The 17,649-nt window shown below is 35.4% G+C and overlaps 4 protein-coding genes across 5 annotated transcripts; 3 read left to right on the plus strand and 1 right to left on the minus strand.

Annotated features, from left to right (window-relative positions):
- PGR3 (proton gradient regulation 3) lies at positions 1–4,941 on the minus strand. 2 transcript variants are annotated; one of them, XM_086639623.1, is made up of 2 exons: positions 1,132–4,941; positions 1–541 (listed from the first exon to the last, which is right to left on the minus strand). In XM_086639623.1, exon 1 carries the CDS (start codon positions 4,475–4,477, stop codon positions 1,145–1,147), a length of 3,333 nt encoding a protein of 1,110 aa, XP_086495749.1. In that variant the 5' UTR covers positions 4,478–4,941; the 3' UTR covers positions 1–541; positions 1,132–1,144. The 2 variants fall into 2 exon arrangements, with proteins under 2 accessions (XP_086495749.1, XP_086495748.1); XM_086639622.1 differs by having other exon boundaries at positions 1,136–4,871.
- On the plus strand, positions 4,829–8,374 carry LOC147539966 (Putative BCR, YbaB family COG0718). Its single transcript, XM_086639625.1, has 7 exons — positions 4,829–5,044; positions 6,024–6,178; positions 6,467–6,576; positions 6,676–6,715; positions 7,141–7,212; positions 7,849–7,905; positions 8,066–8,374. Exons 1-7 carry the CDS (start codon positions 4,960–4,962, stop codon positions 8,123–8,125), a joined length of 579 nt encoding a protein of 192 aa, XP_086495751.1. The 5' UTR covers positions 4,829–4,959; the 3' UTR covers positions 8,126–8,374.
- Positions 8,375–9,133: 759 nt separating this feature from the next.
- On the plus strand, positions 9,134–11,420 carry LOC147539967 (uncharacterized). Its single transcript, XM_086639624.1, has 5 exons — positions 9,134–9,247; positions 9,350–9,569; positions 9,656–9,754; positions 10,325–10,476; positions 10,930–11,420. The coding sequence occupies exons 2-5, from the start codon at positions 9,366–9,368 to the stop codon at positions 11,318–11,320; spliced, it is 846 nt and encodes a 281-aa protein (XP_086495750.1). The 5' UTR covers positions 9,134–9,247; positions 9,350–9,365; the 3' UTR covers positions 11,321–11,420.
- A 1,308-nt stretch (positions 11,421–12,728) lies between these two features.
- Positions 12,729–17,028, plus strand: LOC147539968 (signal recognition particle receptor alpha subunit family protein). The gene is made up of 11 exons (XM_086640491.1): positions 12,729–12,897; positions 13,261–13,305; positions 13,428–14,409; positions 14,661–14,745; positions 14,819–14,914; positions 15,034–15,186; positions 15,518–15,625; positions 15,757–15,876; positions 16,238–16,363; positions 16,459–16,542; positions 16,638–17,028. The coding sequence occupies exons 3-11, from the start codon at positions 13,448–13,450 to the stop codon at positions 16,761–16,763; spliced, it is 1,860 nt and encodes a 619-aa protein (XP_086496617.1). The 5' UTR covers positions 12,729–12,897; positions 13,261–13,305; positions 13,428–13,447; the 3' UTR covers positions 16,764–17,028.
- Positions 17,029–17,649: the final 621 nt, after the last annotated feature.

Here is a 17,649-nt window from a genome sequence, read left to right on the forward strand (position 1 = left end):
CAACAATCGAAAAACACATTTGATATTAAATTCGCAAATGATCTAATTCGACATTGGTTTAAGTAACTAGGGAACAAACAACCTTCACTTTCTTTCTCGGGTGGTTCTGAGGATTCTATCAGAATTATTATGATCAAACACGGACGTAACCACATCTTTTCATACATATATGTAACTTTTTGCTCTTCAGGAAATCCAGCATTTACAGTTAATTAATGACATAAATATACATATACATTTGGAGTTTTAAGTATGGGACATTGCACCTGATCTCATAACCTTCTCTGTTGGGCGTTGGCTCAAAGATTTCAGACATACTCTCACCGAAGACCATAACGATCAGTCTATTCCAACTCCATGATGACTCTAGGGCTTGAGGCCATTGTAGGGACTCTTTCTCCATCCTCTTTGACAATCAACATGGTTTATATTTTAAACCTCAAAACAAACATCTTGGACATCTCGAATCAGTTCCAAGCTGGTAGGGTTCTCTTGGTTATGAATTTGAAATTCATCCATCACGCCATCTCTTACATAGCATCTTCAAGAGGAATGATTTCAAAGTAATATAAGTAAATGAAAAAATATATAAAATCCTCAAGAGAAATAATGACATTTAACTTTGAAACAACTATCCTAAACAAAATATATAAACTATTCCATGATGTCAAAAAGAACTGAATGATGGAAAGGCATAGCACACCGAATTCAAATTGTAGATGGACCAAGTAGTTGGGACCATCCGATCCACCCGAGTAACTCATGGATGGGATCAAGATCAAGGGTAGCTCGAGCTGATTCACCCGAGTAACTTATTGGGGTTTAATTTGAAATAGCTCGAGCTGATTCACCCGAGTAACTTATTGGGGTTTAATTTGAAATACTAAAGTAGAGTTGTGTGTGTGTGTGTGTGTGTGTGTGTGTGTGTGTGTGTGTGTGTGAAAACTCGGTTAAAACTAAGCCAAGTTACTCGGCTCCGATCTGTGGGAATCAGGGATTGGCCCCGCCCAAACCCAAGAGGATCCCACTCCCAACAGCTTACTTTTGATTATAAAACAATTCATGGTTCCAGATCGCTAATCAAACGCCATTTTTGTGTCTCAACTACAGAGTTAATAAAAAAAAATGTACCTACTTCTCAAAACTAATTAGGAAGCTGAGCAAATGTTCCTTTGTTAGGGATGCAACCACCAACCCTCATCTTCTTATAAACCGCATATGCACGATCAGGATTGCCTGACATACTATAACCTCGAATAAGAGCATTATATGTAAATACATTAGGTTCAAACCCCTTAAGTTGGAGTTCTTCATACATTTCTCCCGCTTCGTCTACCATTCCAACCTTCCCCAGATTGAGTATTAAAGAATTATACGTGTACAGATCAGGAGAAATCCCTCTATCTTGCATCTCCCTCATTAGACCAAAAGCTTCCTCTAACCTCCCACATCTCCCAAGCCCATTTATCATAAGGTTGTAAGCAATTACATCAGGATCAAGGCCCGCTAGCTTTAGTTCCTCGAAGTACTTCAGAGCATCATTCACTCTACCCACCATGCAGAGGCTATCGACAATTACAGAGTAGGATTTCAAATCTGGTCTAATGCCCTCTTTTAGCATCCTCTTGAATAAATCACAAGCGATATCGATTTCTCCCATCTTCCCGAACCCATTTATTAGAATGTTATAAATAGCACAATTGGGTTTGCATCCATATTCCTGCATTTGCTCGAAAAGTTGTTTTGCTTCTTCTAATTTTCCTGATTTTGACAGGCCATCTATAAGAGGGCCAAAGGTACAAGGGGTTGGATGGAAGTCTCTACTCACAAGATCATAGTATAAATCTACGGCTTCATCTAGTTTATTTGACTTGACGAGGCCAGATATGACTATGTTATGAGTTATTGTGTTTGGTTCACAACCCTTCGAGATCATCTCTTCTTTTAGCTCAAAAAGTTTGTCAGTTTTCTCAGTCTTACCGAGGGCATCAAGTAATATATTGTATGTCTTAACATCAGGAGCACAGCCAGAATCCTTCATCTCTTCAAACAGGTACCAAGCTATGTCAGTAAATTGGGTTTCAAGTAGACTGTCAATTAAAGGATTATATGCTTCAAGCGTTGGTCGAACTCCATATTCCTTCGTAAATTTCTCAAATAATTTATAAGCATCTAAAGATTTCTTAGACTTGCATAAATACCGAATTATGACACAGAGCACAGAGTCATTCTGACATAACCCTGTAGATACGACGCTTTCTGCAAACATAAAGGATTCATCAATTCCAGCTTCACCTAAAATCCCTCCCATAAGAGCTTCCCAAGAAGATCTATCAGTTTGATCCTTGGCACGAAGGAAAAAGTTTTCCGTGATTCTCAAGGCATCCTTAATTCGCCTATGTTTTACAACACAAGGAAGAAGAGTGCATAAAGTTATAAAATCGGGAGAAATCGTTTTCTTCATCTGATGGAAGATCCAAAAAGCATCATTAACTCTATTCTCTTTAACTAAACCATATATGATCGTATTGTAGGTCGAAGCATCAGGCCAACAATCCTTTGTTGACATTTTATAAAGAATCTTCAAAGCCACATCCACCTGACCGGCTTTGCAGAGACAATCTAGAAGCGTGTTATATGTCATAGTATTTGGAAAGCAACCATTCATATCCATTCCTTGAAATAAGCCCACGGCTTTTTGGACTTTGCCTTCTTTTCCTAACCCAGCTAATAATGTATTGTAGGTTATAACTGTTGGACTAAGCTTCATCTCCTTCATTCTATGATACATTTTCCAAGCTTCATCAGCCCGATCGGCTTTGTAAAGCATGTCAATCAATGTATTCATGGTAATCTCATCGGGATCACACCCACTTTCAGTCATCTCAGAGAACAACTTAATGGCTTCATCTACTTTTCCTGCCTTACTATAACACTTAATCATCATATTATAAGTTATAGAATCTGGAGCAGGACCACCGTTCTTAAGTCCATTAAGAACTTCAATGGCAGTACTAACTCTTCCTAACTCTGCAAGACTATACAAATAAACATTGCATGCAACAATATTAGGAACGATCCCCTTACTTTTCATCTTCTCAAAGGTATCGAGAGCTTTGTCGGGCTCTCCATTTTTGCCATGGTAATCGATAAAAAGTATATATGTATACGCAGTTGGTTCAGGACCCTGAGATTCCATGTCGTTAAAAATATTTAACGCTTCAATATATCTATTTACTCTCAAAAGACCCGATATTAATGTATTATATGTGTGGAGATTTGGAAAAATACCCTTACTTCTCATGATATCCAATGTATCAAACGCTTCATCGATCTTCCCTCCTTTGCATAGTGCGTCAACCAATATTGTAAAAGTCACCACATCGGCAGTGTAACCGTCCGATTCCATTTCCTTCCAAAGTTCTTGTATCGAATCCAAATCCCCATTATCACTAAACTTGTTCAGTAGTGTAATATAAGTTACCTGGTCAGGTTTGTGATTGATAGATTTTTTCATCTTTAGAAACAATTCTTTAGCAGTTTGATTCCTACCGGCATTACAAAGAGCATCAAGGAGAACTGTATAAGTAACAACATCTGGTCCACATCCTTCCTCTTCCATTCTTCTTAGTATTCCATAAGCTTCATCGATTTTCCCTGCCCTGCCAAGAATCCTAATACAAATGGTATATGTATAAATATTTGGTCTTAAACCCAAACTTTCCATCTCTCCCAATAAACCCATTACGGTTTCTGTATCCTTTATCTTTCCTAAAGCTACCATTAATGCAGAATAAGTTTTTAAGCTAGGTTTTAGTCTCTGAGAGACCATCTTTCTGTAAACCTCCATAGCTTCTCTTCGAAACCCGGATTGTAGAAGCAAATGAATCAAGAAATTATAGGTGAAAGCATTTAGAATAAACCCTGCTCTACTCATTTGATCGAGTGCGAAAGGAGCTTTTCGAAGCCCTCCCCTTACATGAAGAGCCTTGAAAATTGTTAAAAAAGTCTGTAAATTCCTCTTTATAATTTGCTTCTGCATTAAATCGAACACGATAGCCATATCATCCACCCTTCTATGAACTCTTAAGAACTCAAGCATGTAGTTACAGGATTCAGTAGTGTGGATAATGTTGGGTTGTTGAGCAATGGATTTAAAGTAAGACAAAGCTTGAATTGGGTCAGATATTGATTTAAGAACCCTAATAACCTCATCTGAATCCAACCCACTTTTTGATTTCTCCTCAACCCCAATATCCAATGAACTTTTCACAGAAAATCTACAAAACCCCATTTGTTTTCTTCTAATTTTCTTCCAATTTCCAAAATACCCATTTGGTAAAACCTTCACATTTCCAAATTTTCTTCTTCTTATAGACTGGTAATCATTTAAAAATGTTGGTTTACAGTCATATTGAACACTAAACCTCAAATTACAAGTGCAAATGGATGAGGAAGAGATTTCAATCATACCCATTAAATAAAATTGCAGAGAATCATAAACTAAACAAGAATAAATTCATTCATGATAACTAATTAATATTCTAATTCCATAAGGAGTATGAGAAAAATGCTATAGCCAATCTTCTTACCTTCTCTCTCAATGAAAGTGAAAACAAACTGAAACAGAGCTTCTCTGGTAATGGATAAATGAGTCAAGAACTATTTGAGCATTTGAATTGTGAAAATGGGGTTTTGGGGTTTGGGTTCTTGGGGTTGTGGTCTCTAATGGGTTCTTTTGATTTCAAGTGAAAATATCTGTAAACTCGCCTTCTTCCATTTTCACACCCATCTTATCTTCTATTGGGGCAACCCAGTCAAAATTTGGAAATAAGATTTGAAATAAGGGGTATAATCGTCAGTATAAAATATAGTCGAATATAGATATTTGTGATAAGCCCCTCTTTCACTGAAAAATCCTCTCATCTCTTCTCTGTTTATACCTTCAAGTCTCCTTCAATGGCGTCGACGAGTATTCTAACTGCTTCGGTTTCTAATTTGCATTGTGATAGAAGAAACCCTAGTTTATCTTCAATTTCTCTATGTAAAGTTACCACCTTTTCCATCACATCTCTTCAATTTATGCTATATATGAATATGTCACTTTTCCCCAATTTGTTTGTAGCTAGTTACCTGTTTGATTAATGTGTTTAGGGTTTCTGTTTATCATCTAATTTGCCAAATATGACTTCCCCAATTTCTTAAAACATATTTAAGTTGGTAAAGATTTGAAATTTTGAATGGTGGTTTACATTTATTGAAATTTTGCTTTTTGTTAACCAGGTATAGTTATTGTTGTGTTATTAAGATTGATATTTTTTCTGTTCATGGCTTCAGATCTATATGAATGAGTATTTTAGTAAAATTATGTGAAATGGTTAGTAGGTCAATGAAGGATTTTGAGGTTGAAAGATAATGGTTTATTCATGAAGTGTTAGGATTTCCATTTTGCATAAGTTCATGTTGAACTAGCTGTAGAATTCATGAAGATTGTGATACGGTTAAACCCTAGTTGCTTGCTTCATGTTACGCCACAAGCTTGACTGCTGGAGAAAAGTTCGATGGAAATTTTCATCGAGAAATACTATAACCTTGAGATTGCGATTAATGGCATGCCCACATTTAAGTACTCAATCGACGTAGTTGCTTTGAGTTGGAGGTAAGTTTATATTGCTAAGGAGGTTCATCAATAGGGTTTACAGTTTAGGGTTTATCTAAAAAGCTCTATGACCAAATGATCGTACATTTTATTCTTCCTTGAATGTGATATCTTCAAATTAAACATAGGGGTTTTCTTCATACTTGAAGGCCTTTTACCTTTTTACTTAAAAAGGTGTGGAAGTTCTTCTGTAGAAATTTCGTTGGATGAACCGACGAGCCTCATTCTCGATTTGGCATTTCCTATCTCTTCTCATTTGTCGTTTGTTCCATTATTTATACTGATCGTTACTCATTTCGAAGTTAACAGTTTCCTCGAAAGTCGATTTTACTTGTATGAAATGAATCTTTGTGCTTGGTTTCAGGTAGTAAAGTAAACCTAAACACAATTGCTGTTGGTTTGCCAACTCTGTCGTGGTCGGGTAGGAAACTTGGGAATACTAGAAGAACTCTTCATGTTTATAGTTTATTTGGAGGAAAGAAGGAAAATAATGGGAACAGTGACGATGCGGCCTCAAAGGTACGCTAATTTATTCTTTATTTCAAAAAGGGGTACTTATATATGAAAAAAAAATCTATCTCTTGAATCGATCTAGTATTGGCACATATTATTGGTTTTGGTATTTAAAAAGTTTGTGTTGTTGTTTATATGTGTAAACAAACCGTGTGCTTTTGTTGATTATTTTCTTTTGATTTCCTTGGTTTAATATATATTATAGATAACGGGAGTAGTAAAATGTTTGAATCGTTGGTTCTGCAGAATTTTCGCACTAACATAAAAAATTTGGGTCGTTGGTGCTGACTATAGGCAGGAATCTTGGGAAATTTGGGAAACATGGGAAATTTATTTGAGACTGTTAAAAAGGCACAAATGGTTGTCCAAGTTGAAGCAGTCCGAGTACAGAAAGAACTTGCTGCGTACGTATAATTTATCCTATCTTGATAATCTGATCTTAGAATGCCTGCATTCTGAATACCCCTAACTTTCGCCTTTCTTGAATTCTTTCTGCTTTTCAGAGCAGAGTTCGATGGTTATTGTGAAGGTGAACTAATAAAGGTATGTTTTTGCCGGAAATTTTATTTTATCAAATTGAATTTCACCTCCCATTTGAGAATTTCTTAGCTTTTCTTATTGACTTTAACAGCATAAACATAGTAAATTACAAAGAGACTAGTCTGAACTCTGAAGTGGAATTAAGTATAATATTATTCCACTAATCAAATTAAATAAAATCTCCAAAACCATTAGTTCTAAGAGCCCCATTACCCTATAAGGAATATCTTTGGCTCCTTGTGTTTGCTGCATCTATTATACTTCATGGAGTGTTTCTCTAAGATTGTTGTGGCTTCCTCAAGGACATTTTTTTTTACTTTTACGTTGTTTAGCAGAAGATTCCATGGTTAGGGCAATTTTTCTTCTAAATTTACTCTTATGAAGTGATTTGAAAGAATATGATAGAAAAAAGACATGTCTTTTGCCAGGTAACACTCTCAGGGAACCAACAACCTGTACGCACGGAGATCACAGAAGCTGCCATGGAGTTAGGACCAGAAGTAAGTGCAGTTCAATTTTTTCTTCTCTTTTTGTTGAATTTATATGGTGGTACTTTATTTTCAAAGGTTTTGGATGATCTTATATTCTCCTTGTCGTTTTATCAAAAAACCTATTGCGATTTGGTTTTATTTTTATATATTTATAGATTAGACAATATGGACTTTAGGAAGGAATTATTTAACTCACCTTTCGTATCCTATGAAGAACTCTAAATGATTCAATTAAACGACTTCAAATCCCCCTCAACTCTCAAGGATTTCGAGTTCCTCTATTTTGGAATTCGTTTATGAATCCGGTTATATATCACCTTGTTTTTGTACTCCTTCGAAGTACAAATGCATCCTACCAAATGGGTTCTCAAAATTTATCATGTTTTCCGTCAAATCGAACTAGAGGATTCTACTGCACTACATAATATATATATAAATGAGAAATCAACTAGCTAACGCGTCCTCTTGATATTCCTTCAAATTTGATTGATAGTGTCTCATCTTTTTTCCTGACTTGTAAACCCATTTTAGCATTCTTAAACTTGAAATTTTCCATTCTAAAGTTAAAACCCGTATTGGTATGTCATACCAGAGATGCCATATTCTTTCCTAAGGAATCCTATAACGTCTATACTATATTTGCAGAAACTATCTCTCTTGGTGACGGAAGCATACAAGGATGCTCACCAGAAAAGTGTTGTGGTAAGAATATATGTCTCATTTTGTAGAAACATGATGCACCAGACACAAACACAAAAACAGATACAAACACTCACATTGACCACCCGCCGTCACCACTAGAAACCATTCTGAAATTCGTGGAGTTTGATTATTTCTTACTTTTATGTATAATTTTTATCAGGCGATGAAAGAGAGGATGAGTAATCTTGCACAGAGCCTGGGAATGCCACCCGGTCTATAAGTGAAGGTTTATACTGATGATGATAATGGTGATGGTGATGCTTTTTTTCTGAAACACTTCGAAGGCTGCTGTTGTTAAGACGGTAATAGAGCTGCTGCTGCTGCTGCTATTCTTCAATTCTGCATACTAATGGGTCTGAACTTGTCATTCACATGTCCTCAATATTACTAGTATTAGCAATTGAGTTTATTTCTTGATAAAGAGATATTCAGAGCCTACATATATTTACTTCAATGTATTTTATTTTTCATATGTTTCCTTTTCTTTCTCAACTATTATACCACAAGATTCTAATCCAACAGGCAACAACAATGTTGACTCTCCCTTGGATCCATGATTAAGGCCATCCGTTCGATCCAAATTCTTGGTGTATGAATAGCTTGAAGTGCCCCTGTGACATTTTACTTCCAATAGTTGAAAAATGAAATTTACTCAGACCTTGAGCTTAATTCGGGTTTCCTCGTGATAACTCAATGTCTTACATGAACTACCTATTCGTTGATGGCACGATCTGTTCATTTGCTTCTATATATTTCATTTCTCATAGGAAAAGGAAGAATTCCCCTTCACCTAATTTGTTCTCACATTGGAATAGTTTCGGGGCAATATATACTACAAAAATCTGTTTTTATTCGTCTATAAACTTACGAAAATGATTATTTTAACATATGAAAAGATCACTTTTACATTAACCCATCTTTAGATCATGAAGTGAGAACTCTACCATACCATTATTATGTACTAATCTATCAAGTCTTATGGTTTCTGGAACTGGAATAAGCTATCACAATTCAACCCTTGCAAATCTTGTGTATTGTGAAACCCTAGAAAATTCAGGGGGCCATTATCCACAGTTTCTGAACTTCTGACAATGATAAAAACTTGTGTTTTTTGGAGGAAATGAATGACAAAAATAAAACCAAAAGGTGTATGTATATGTGTGCATTGAGGTGCGGTCCACATATAACCTACCCCTTAAATGTATGACAAATACACCCCACACTTTTCACCTATGCAGAGAGTGGGTGCATGCATGAAATTTTTCCCAACACTACTCTATCTTTGCCTTCTCCTCCATCATCTTCTTCATCTTCTTTAAGCTCTCAACAAAGAATTCAAGAGGTTTGTAAACACTAATTTATACATAAGATTTAGGGTTTGATGTTTTGACACCATAATAGTATACATACATATGTAGGAGTATAATTTTTTATGTTTTTTCAGAAGATTTTTTAGGAAGATGAATGAGAAATTTCCAAACTCATGGAGTGGGATACAAAGACCCATGATGAATAATTTTGATCACCAACAACCACAACTTAAGCCGTTCGATCGAAAAACGAGTATATATGGAGGAGCTGAAGCTGAATTGATTGAGAGTGGGTTACTTGGAGCTTATGGAGAGAAGATTATGGAGTCAAGTTCTAAATATGTTCAAAGCAATGTGAGTGAAACACATTACTATAATTTAACAATGTTTTTGAGAGAGAGTTTTTGCATGTTCTTTAATGGCATCTCTATGAAATGCAGATGAGTAGATATTTCTCTAATCCTCAATACTATTTTGAAGTGAATGATGATTATGTATGGAACAAGTTGAAGATGATCTTGTTTCCCTTCACATATAAGGTAACTTGAACATCATCTCGTAAAAATAGTTTTTTTTTTTTCGTGTCGAGGGAGGTTCACAAAAGGTTTTGACAAATTTATACCGGAATGATATGGCAAGTTCCTTGTGAAAGTTTGACCGAATTTGGCTCGTTAAAAGATGAACAAGTGAACAACCTGGATTAAATCTAATTTTAACGGTTCAGATTAGGTCAAACTTTCACAAGGAATTTGCCACACCATAAAATTTGTCAAAAACTTTTGTGAATCTAGCATTACCGATTCTTTTGTCCTTTTAATACATGTTACGTATTACTTAAGCAAACTAAACTTCAAATTTACTCCGACTTTTGATCTACGTCATTTGGATCTAGGATGGACTCTGTCTAACTTTTCGATTTTCATAGACATTTTTAAAGAATTCTAGAACCATATGCTAAATTCTTAAGAGCTGTTTGAAAGTCACTTAAGAGTTGCATTATATTTTTCGAATTTCTTTCTTGACCTTCGAGATTTTTCTCTCTAGAGATCTAATTCAGTTTCTCCCTAATGTGTTGATATCTTTTTTTTTTTTTTTGCTTCATCTTTCAGGGACATTGGACTCGGATTACTGAATCAGTTCAGGGAAAAGTGTCATATAAACCTCCAATTTATGATATAAATGCACCTGATTTATACATCCCATTGATGGCATTTGGTACCTATGTTGTTCTTTCAGGATTCTTGTTGGGTCTTCATGGAAAGTAAGACCTAATTTTACTTGCTACCCTAATTAATTTTTTTTCTTAAAACAAGCCTTGATGACTTTATTACTTCACTAAACCACATCGTACTTGTTTTTATTTAAACCATAATCTTTTGAGCGTTAGAATAAAGTTTAACTAAAACCTACTTTGATTCAAAGTTTAAATTACTATTTTATTCACAGACAATTTAACTAGGACGAGTCATATTTATATAAGATAGACTCAGGTGAGTCTGAAGGAGTTTCATAGACGAGTCATAATTAAACGATCATATCCTTACATTAAAAAGCAGAACAACCTCTTTAGTTACCCATTGTTTCAACTTTTAGGACTGACACTTCGAAATGATTGACATGTCCTGTCAATCACGAGACGATGAGATTAAAAGTTTTAGAATAGACTAGTTTTCTAATATATCTCTCTTAATACACAATATTGATGTTTAAGCAGATTTAATCCTGAAGCTTTGAATGAACAATTCACAAAGGGACTACTTGGGTGGATTTTGCAAGTAATGCTTCTAAAAGGGATATTGCATTCATTAGGGAATGATGAGACACCAATTCTTGATATTGTTGCATATGGTGGATATGCTTTCACTGGGGTGGTTTTATCTGTTTTAGGGAGAATTCTTCTTTGGGGATACTCTCACTATTACATTATAATTGGATGGGAAGGTTTTTGCATGGCAGTGTTTTTAGTGAAGATTATGAAAAGGGTAGTGTTTATAGAGATTTCTACTTACAAAATGTACTACTCAACTACCAAAAGACATTATCTCTTGCTTTTGGTTGCTATTGCTCAAATCCCTTTGTTATTTTGGTTAAGCAATGTCAATTGATTGCTATATTATAGACTATGAAAACATGTACTTACCTTCTCTCCAATCTCTATATATTTTTGAACGAACGTGACAACTATCTATTCGTTTGTGCTTCTTTTACTCTGCATAATTTTCTATATCTTAATCTTTCCCAAAAGAGAAAGCGAGAAAGAAAAACCTCTTCCTCTATTTTATCTCTCCTTCACAACTGCAAAGGACTTTTTCTGTTTTTTTACTACGATTTAGAAAACTTATTCTCTTCTCTGCTCACAAACAACTAAAGATCCCTGCAGGTTTTGTTAGTGCCCCCGAAATAAGAAAGGGCGAAGTCGAAAAAGAGACATGAAGGATGAAGCCTTTGGTGAGGGGGCTAAAATAACGTGTCGGACAATCTCAAATAGTAAAGTTGTTACTTCAAAGAGGGGTCAAATAGGAATTAACTCATTTCTAAAATTTATTTGACAAATATATCAATACAAGATCCGCGTGCAAACATACTCAGCCAAGGGCCTAATCAAAGTACATAACTCCCAGGTCCAAACTAAAGGTTATTTCGGCTTCTTCATGTTGAGGAAGGATAATAGTAGCTTATAAACTGACACTAGCGTTGTGAAACAAAAAATTCCCGGCAGATCTTAGGCATCTGATGTAGTTTTCCATAATTGGAGTTTCCAATAATTCGATCCACTTCCGCTCTAAGGAATCTATATCAAATTTCTACCGAGAATCTCCCCGAAATTTCTTGTTCACTAGCATTTTCCATAAATTGATGATGTATGTGAACATTCCTTAAAGCGGAATGTCTGTTGTGCAATATTGGAATGAGCGTAGCTACGTACATAAGAAAGCTATCTTACTTTGAATGGTTAAATGGCTAATGATGTACAGTTTCGACGTTAATTAGCTAAGTTGAGGATGAATAGAAGAAGATAGATTCAACCTCCTTTAAGACTTTGTTATATTTAATGTTTTATGAAGCCATTTCCGCATTTGTGTTTTTCATGTGTAGTTGTAACATAAAAAGATAATGTTTATAAAACTAGTTCATCTAAAATCTTACTAAAAATTAAGCAACAACTACTAAAGTCCAATATTTTACATGACACTGAATTGACAAAGAAAATTACATTTCTAAAGATGGAGATAGAAAGAAACGCTTCATCTGTTTAGATTAAAAATCCAATTCTTCGTACAGAGTACATGCCTAGTTTTAAAAAATAATAGAATGGCCGAAAAATAGGTGAAATTTGAGGTAGACAATTAGATTTGGCTCTTTCTTTCTCATGATACCCCTCTAGATTTGGGACACCCTACTACTCTTGATAAACTTTTGAATATTAGGTTATGTGAGTCATAAGTGTGGTTGGTCTTTTAGGAAGCTACCTCAAATTAGAATTGTGCATATTCTAGGTATCCATCTTTTTTTAGGACATGTGGGTTGAATGACTGGTTGAAAGTCAAAATTGATTTTGACCATTGACCTTCTTCGTACTTTCATATGAGTATAAAATCAGAGAACATGCGCGTTTATGTCCGCCATCTCACTTCCCACCACCACCACCACCACCAACACGCAAACTTCCACCTCCATCCAGGTATCACCTTCTCTCTCTCTTTCTCTCTCTAGATTTGGGTTTAATCGGAAACTGATCTATATTGATTCGATTCAGTTTTTAGGGTTTCTGATAACTGACATTAAAGGGTTAATACTGGTCAATTTTGGGGATACGGTTGATTTTGTCATTAATTCTTACCTTTCATTATCAATAAATCTTTTAATTTTGGGATTTTTTTTTGTTGTTTTGAAGGTATGTTATCTTTATCATGCATAATATTTTAGATCTCTTAGGTTTTGATTTCTCTTTCCTTTTCATTTGAATAATTAAAGCACCATATCTGTTTGATTTCGTTTTGTGGATTGATCTTGAATTATATATATAATCTTCTTATTGTTTTAGGGGTTCACACGGATTACGGATAGAAGAGAAAAAGATTAAAATTAGGTATTGCTTTCTACTTTCTCTTTTGGTTATTTTCTTATTGAATTTTCTGTGAATTTAGGATTTTCAGATCTAAATTTTTTTTTCTCTTCTTATTACTGAATTGGGTTTTTTCTGGATCTTAGGTAGTTTTGTATAACCAGATATGTTAGAGCAATTACTAATATTTACAAGGGGAGGGTTGATCCTTTGGACTTGTAAAGAGCTTGGAAATGCCCTAAAAGGATCTCCCATAGATACCTTAATCAGATCTTGTTTGTTGGAGGAAAGATCAGGCGATTTGTCTTATAACTATGAAGCTCCTGGTGCAGCTTACACTCTAAAATGGACTTTTCACAATGATCTTGGTTTGATCTTCGTTGCTGTTTATCAGAAGATTCTTCATCTTTTATATGTTGATGATCTCCTTGCTATGGTGAAGAATGAGTTTTCTGAAATTTATGACCCAAAGCGTACAGTTTACAATGATTTTGATGATATTTTTCGGCAACTGAGGAAGGAGGCTGAAGCTAGAGCAGAAGAGCTGAAAAAATCGAAGCAGGCGGTGAGGCCTCCAACTCTCTCGAGCAAGAAGCAAGGACAGGCAGCCATCACCAGATCAGATGGTAACGGGAATCAGATGAGCAATGGTTCTAGTAAAGATGGTGGAGATAGTGATTTATCTAAAAGTCACAAGATGAATGGTAAGATGAATGGGCATCAAAATGGTGTTCAAGAATCTCATGTATCTGTTGCTAAGGGTAAAGAGAACGGAGGTGATGAGGCTTTCGATGTAAATAAACTCAAGAAATTGAAATCTAAAGGTGCAAAAAAACAGGATAATCTTATTACCAAAGCTCCTCCTAAGGTTGAGCAAAAGAAAAAGGCAACAAAGAAAAATAGAGTTTGGGATGATTCACCCCGAGATACTAAACTGGATTTTGCTGATCCTGTTGATGAGAGAGGGGTGGAAGACATGGAAATTGTGGCTGAAAATCATGGTGAAAGTATGATGGACAAGGAGGAAGTTTTTAGCAGTGACGACGAAAGTGAAGAAGAGGAGAGTGCAAGCAAGGATCCCAAGCTCAACGAGAAAAAGACTGGCTGGTTTTCATCAATGTTTCAGAGGTATATGTTGTTTCTTATCCCCCTGTGCCTATCTTCACTGTTTTGTTTATTGTATTAACTCGGGTATTGCTATATTTGTTTGTTTCTTAGAATTTACTAATTTATTTTCTTTATTTAGCTTGTTGATTGAAGTATTCGTACAATTTTATTATCAAGAATCATATTCGTAATTTACTGATCGTATAATAAGTTCTCCCCGTTGTCATACATATTCGTGCTTACTGAGGCTTTTTCCAATTTTATCAATGCAGTATTGCAGGGAAGGCAAATTTAGAGAAGTCCGACCTACAACCAGCTCTTAAAGCCCTTAAAGATAGGCTCTTGACCAAGAACGTGGTATGTTTATCGTCCATATTAATCTTGCTTTCTATATTTGGTTGCAACCTTCTTATCAAACTTAATTTTGTAGGCTGAGGAAATAGCCGAGAAGCTTTGTGAATCTGTAGCAGCTAGTCTTGAGGGAAAAAAGCTGGCTTCATTCACAAGGGTATCTTCGACGGTTCAGGTATGGGAGCATTTAATTTGTATCTGTCATAAAATTTGATCATCTACTGCTGTTGCCTACATTCTCTTGCTTTTTCAAATGTGAGAAATTTAATAGTTGGTATGAACTTGGATCTGCAGAAAGCAATGGAAGCAGCTCTTGTTCGAATCTTAACTCCAAAACGATCTATTGATGTATTGAGGGATGTGCATACCGCCAAGGAAGAAGGGAGGCCATATGTTGTTGTTTTTTGTGGTGTAAATGGAGTTGGAAAGTCTACTAATCTTGCTAAGGTGAAGTAGCTCTCTTTTATTCGTTAGATTTTGGTTTTTTTTTAGATACATCCGAATTTGATATGACACCTTTATCTAAAAAATAAGTCTTCATTTGAGAGGAAAAGAAAGACTTATTTTAATTTCTGATTTTATTAAAGAGGTAATTGCCTTCATCTTATAACCTCATATTATACGAAAAAATTTCAAATAAATATAATTTAGAACTCAGATTCATAAACACAACACAAGGAATTAATTTCATTTGGAGAGGTACTTTTATTTTATAATTGTGGACCAATAATGCCTCATTCTAATAATCTAAGATATTTCTTTGATTGCCACTTTACAGATTGCATACTGGCTTCAACAGCATAATGTTAGTGTGATGATGGCTGCTTGTGACACATTCAGGTCTGGAGCTGTTGAACAGCTAAGAACTCATGCTCGTAGACTCCAGGTATAATAGAGAGAATACTGCTTTTCATGTTGGTTGTAGGCCTTGTCTCCTAGTTAGGATTCCTTTCTGAAAATTTGAAAGAATTCATTCATTGACTTGGGTATTAATCTTCTGTTGTTTTTTTTCTTCAGATCCCTATATTTGAGAAAGGCTATGAGAAAGATCCTGCTGTCGTGGCAAAGGAAGCTATCCAAGAGGCAACCCGAAATGGTTCTGATGTAGTTCTTGTTGATACAGCAGGACGGATGCAGGTGAAGTATTAGTTTGGACCTTTCCCCATTTGTTAGTTTTCGTTTAGGATTTAATCGTGTTTTATATCCATCTCTTGTGGATATTTGTATGTTGTTTGATTGCTACACTATTAGTCTATTAGCATATAAAACAGTGTATAAATGGGTCTAGGAGAAACTGTTCTGGTGTCGAGAAATATGGGTTCCCACACACCAATAATCGACTCATGAACTGTCTAAAGAATATCTTTGCTCCTCCGAAAGTCATTAAATGTATCACCAAGGTGGATAGGATAATGGTGGTCTCTTTTATGTTCTTTTTAAAAATCCAAGTCTTGGTAGTTTTTGTTTCTAACAAAAATGTTATATACTACTTTCACAGGATAATGAGCCATTGATGAGGGCACTCTCTAAACTTATCTACCTCAACCAGCCAGATCTAGTGCTGTTTGTTGGTGAAGCACTGGTTGGGAATGATGCTGTAGATCAACTATCAAAGTTCAATCAGGTAAAGCATTTACTTTTTTTCCATCATCGGTAATTTTGGGGGTTAATGCTTGAGTGAATGATTAACCGAGAAAATCCATTTCCATTGTGTCGCAGAAATTGACAGATCTCTCAAACTCATCTACCCCCAGGGGAATTGACGGGATTGTTCTGACAAAGTTCGATTGTATTGATGATAAGGTAATTAAGATCTTAACTCCGATTAACTACTGCGATATGTTCTGTTTAGAGTTTTGACCTAATCTCTGTCTGTCTCTGATGCTTGGTGGTTGCAGGTTGGAGCTGCACTATCAATGGTGTATATTTCAGGAGCACCAGTGATGTTTGTTGGGTGTGGGCAGTCTTACACAGACCTGAAGAAGCTTAATGTCAAATCCATTGTCAAGACCCTCCTCAAGTAAGAGATCGAGTGAGAGAGGAAAAGAGAGAGGAATATAAAAGATGGTATCGTCAAGCCTCTCTTCGACATTGGTGTTTTAATCTCCTTTTCCAGTTGAAACTACATGATGCTTTCTTCCTTCCGTTTTTGTTTTTATGAACTTGAAATGGATGCTGCAAAACTATGTCTGTTGGTGGTTTCTTCTCCCCCTGTGACCTCATTGGTTTGGTAATTGAGGTGAATTTTCTTTAAATGTTATAATCAGGGGCTTTCCCCTTGTTCTGATATGATTGGTTTACTTAGAGTTCAATTCTCTCTCTATAATCTTGTGGTCTGGAAGAAGCCCTTGCTCTTGAATAGTTCAACATGAACCTTTAACAATGGAGGTTCCCACAAAAATTAGTAGTAATTCTTTTTTGTTGATGAGGGCAAAAAAAAGTTGGATTTTTTTGTGTTGATCCAAGGCATCTTCTCTAGCTTCATTTTTTGAAAAGTGAATTGATGAAGATGTCCTCTTCCTTTGTAAAGTTCAAGTAATTCTTTACTCCATTTACATACGGGAACCCTAAGGAAACATGTCAAGACATTTAAAGATTTTTGGAATTTTTAGAGGTGTTAAGGCTTTATCATTAATAGGGGTCTTGCATATGTAAATTTCAAGAGGTCCTTCTTTGGTAAGAGGTGTTGAACATTATCATGAAAATGGAAGAAATTTATAGCTCACTAGGATTTCAAGATCAAATGGCTTACATTATAGTGTTTTCAACAAATTGTTTTATGATTTTTTTTGGGTGTTTTTTCGAAGTAGAAAAGTTAAAACTAAAGATTTTTTTGTTGCATATTAAAAATGAACAACTAAAGAAAAAACAATGTTTTGGCTGTCCAAGGCGATGATTAGTAGCTAGTCT

This window comes from Eschscholzia californica, unplaced genomic scaffold, assembly GCF_041429995.1.
Source record: "Eschscholzia californica isolate CP2 unplaced genomic scaffold, dmEscCali1.0.p SCAF_5, whole genome shotgun sequence".
NCBI classification, from domain to species: Eukaryota; Viridiplantae; Streptophyta; class Magnoliopsida; order Ranunculales; family Papaveraceae; genus Eschscholzia; species Eschscholzia californica.

What these genes read in the sequence shown, in the direction of transcription:
- PGR3 (XM_086639623.1), bottom strand. Translation starts at nt 4,477, where the DNA reads ATGGGTATGATTGAAATCTCTTCCTCATCCATTTGCACTTGTAATTTG.
- LOC147539966 (XM_086639625.1), top strand. Translation starts at nt 4,960, where the DNA reads ATGGCGTCGACGAGTATTCTAACTGCTTCGGTTTCTAATTTGCATTGT. An exon ending in TTTATCTTCAATTTCTCTAT is followed by an intron (nt 5,045 to 6,023) that starts GTAAAGTTACCA and finishes GCTTGGTTTCAG; the next exon opens with GTAGTAAAGTAAACCTAAAC. An exon ending in GTGACGATGCGGCCTCAAAG is followed by an intron (nt 6,179 to 6,466) that starts GTACGCTAATTT and finishes TGCTGACTATAG; the next exon opens with GCAGGAATCTTGGGAAATTT.
- LOC147539968 (XM_086640491.1), top strand. Translation starts at nt 13,448, where the DNA reads ATGTTAGAGCAATTACTAATATTTACAAGGGGAGGGTTGATCCTTTGG. An exon ending in GGGTATCTTCGACGGTTCAG is followed by an intron (nt 14,915 to 15,033) that starts GTATGGGAGCAT and finishes TTGGATCTGCAG; the next exon opens with AAAGCAATGGAAGCAGCTCT. An exon ending in TCGATTGTATTGATGATAAG is followed by an intron (nt 16,543 to 16,637) that starts GTAATTAAGATC and finishes TGGTGGTTGCAG; the next exon opens with GTTGGAGCTGCACTATCAAT.
- LOC147539967 (XM_086639624.1), top strand. Translation starts at nt 9,366, where the DNA reads ATGAATGAGAAATTTCCAAACTCATGGAGTGGGATACAAAGACCCATG. An exon ending in CTAAATATGTTCAAAGCAAT is followed by an intron (nt 9,570 to 9,655) that starts GTGAGTGAAACA and finishes TATGAAATGCAG; the next exon opens with ATGAGTAGATATTTCTCTAA. An exon ending in TGTTTCCCTTCACATATAAG is followed by an intron (nt 9,755 to 10,324) that starts GTAACTTGAACA and finishes TTCATCTTTCAG; the next exon opens with GGACATTGGACTCGGATTAC.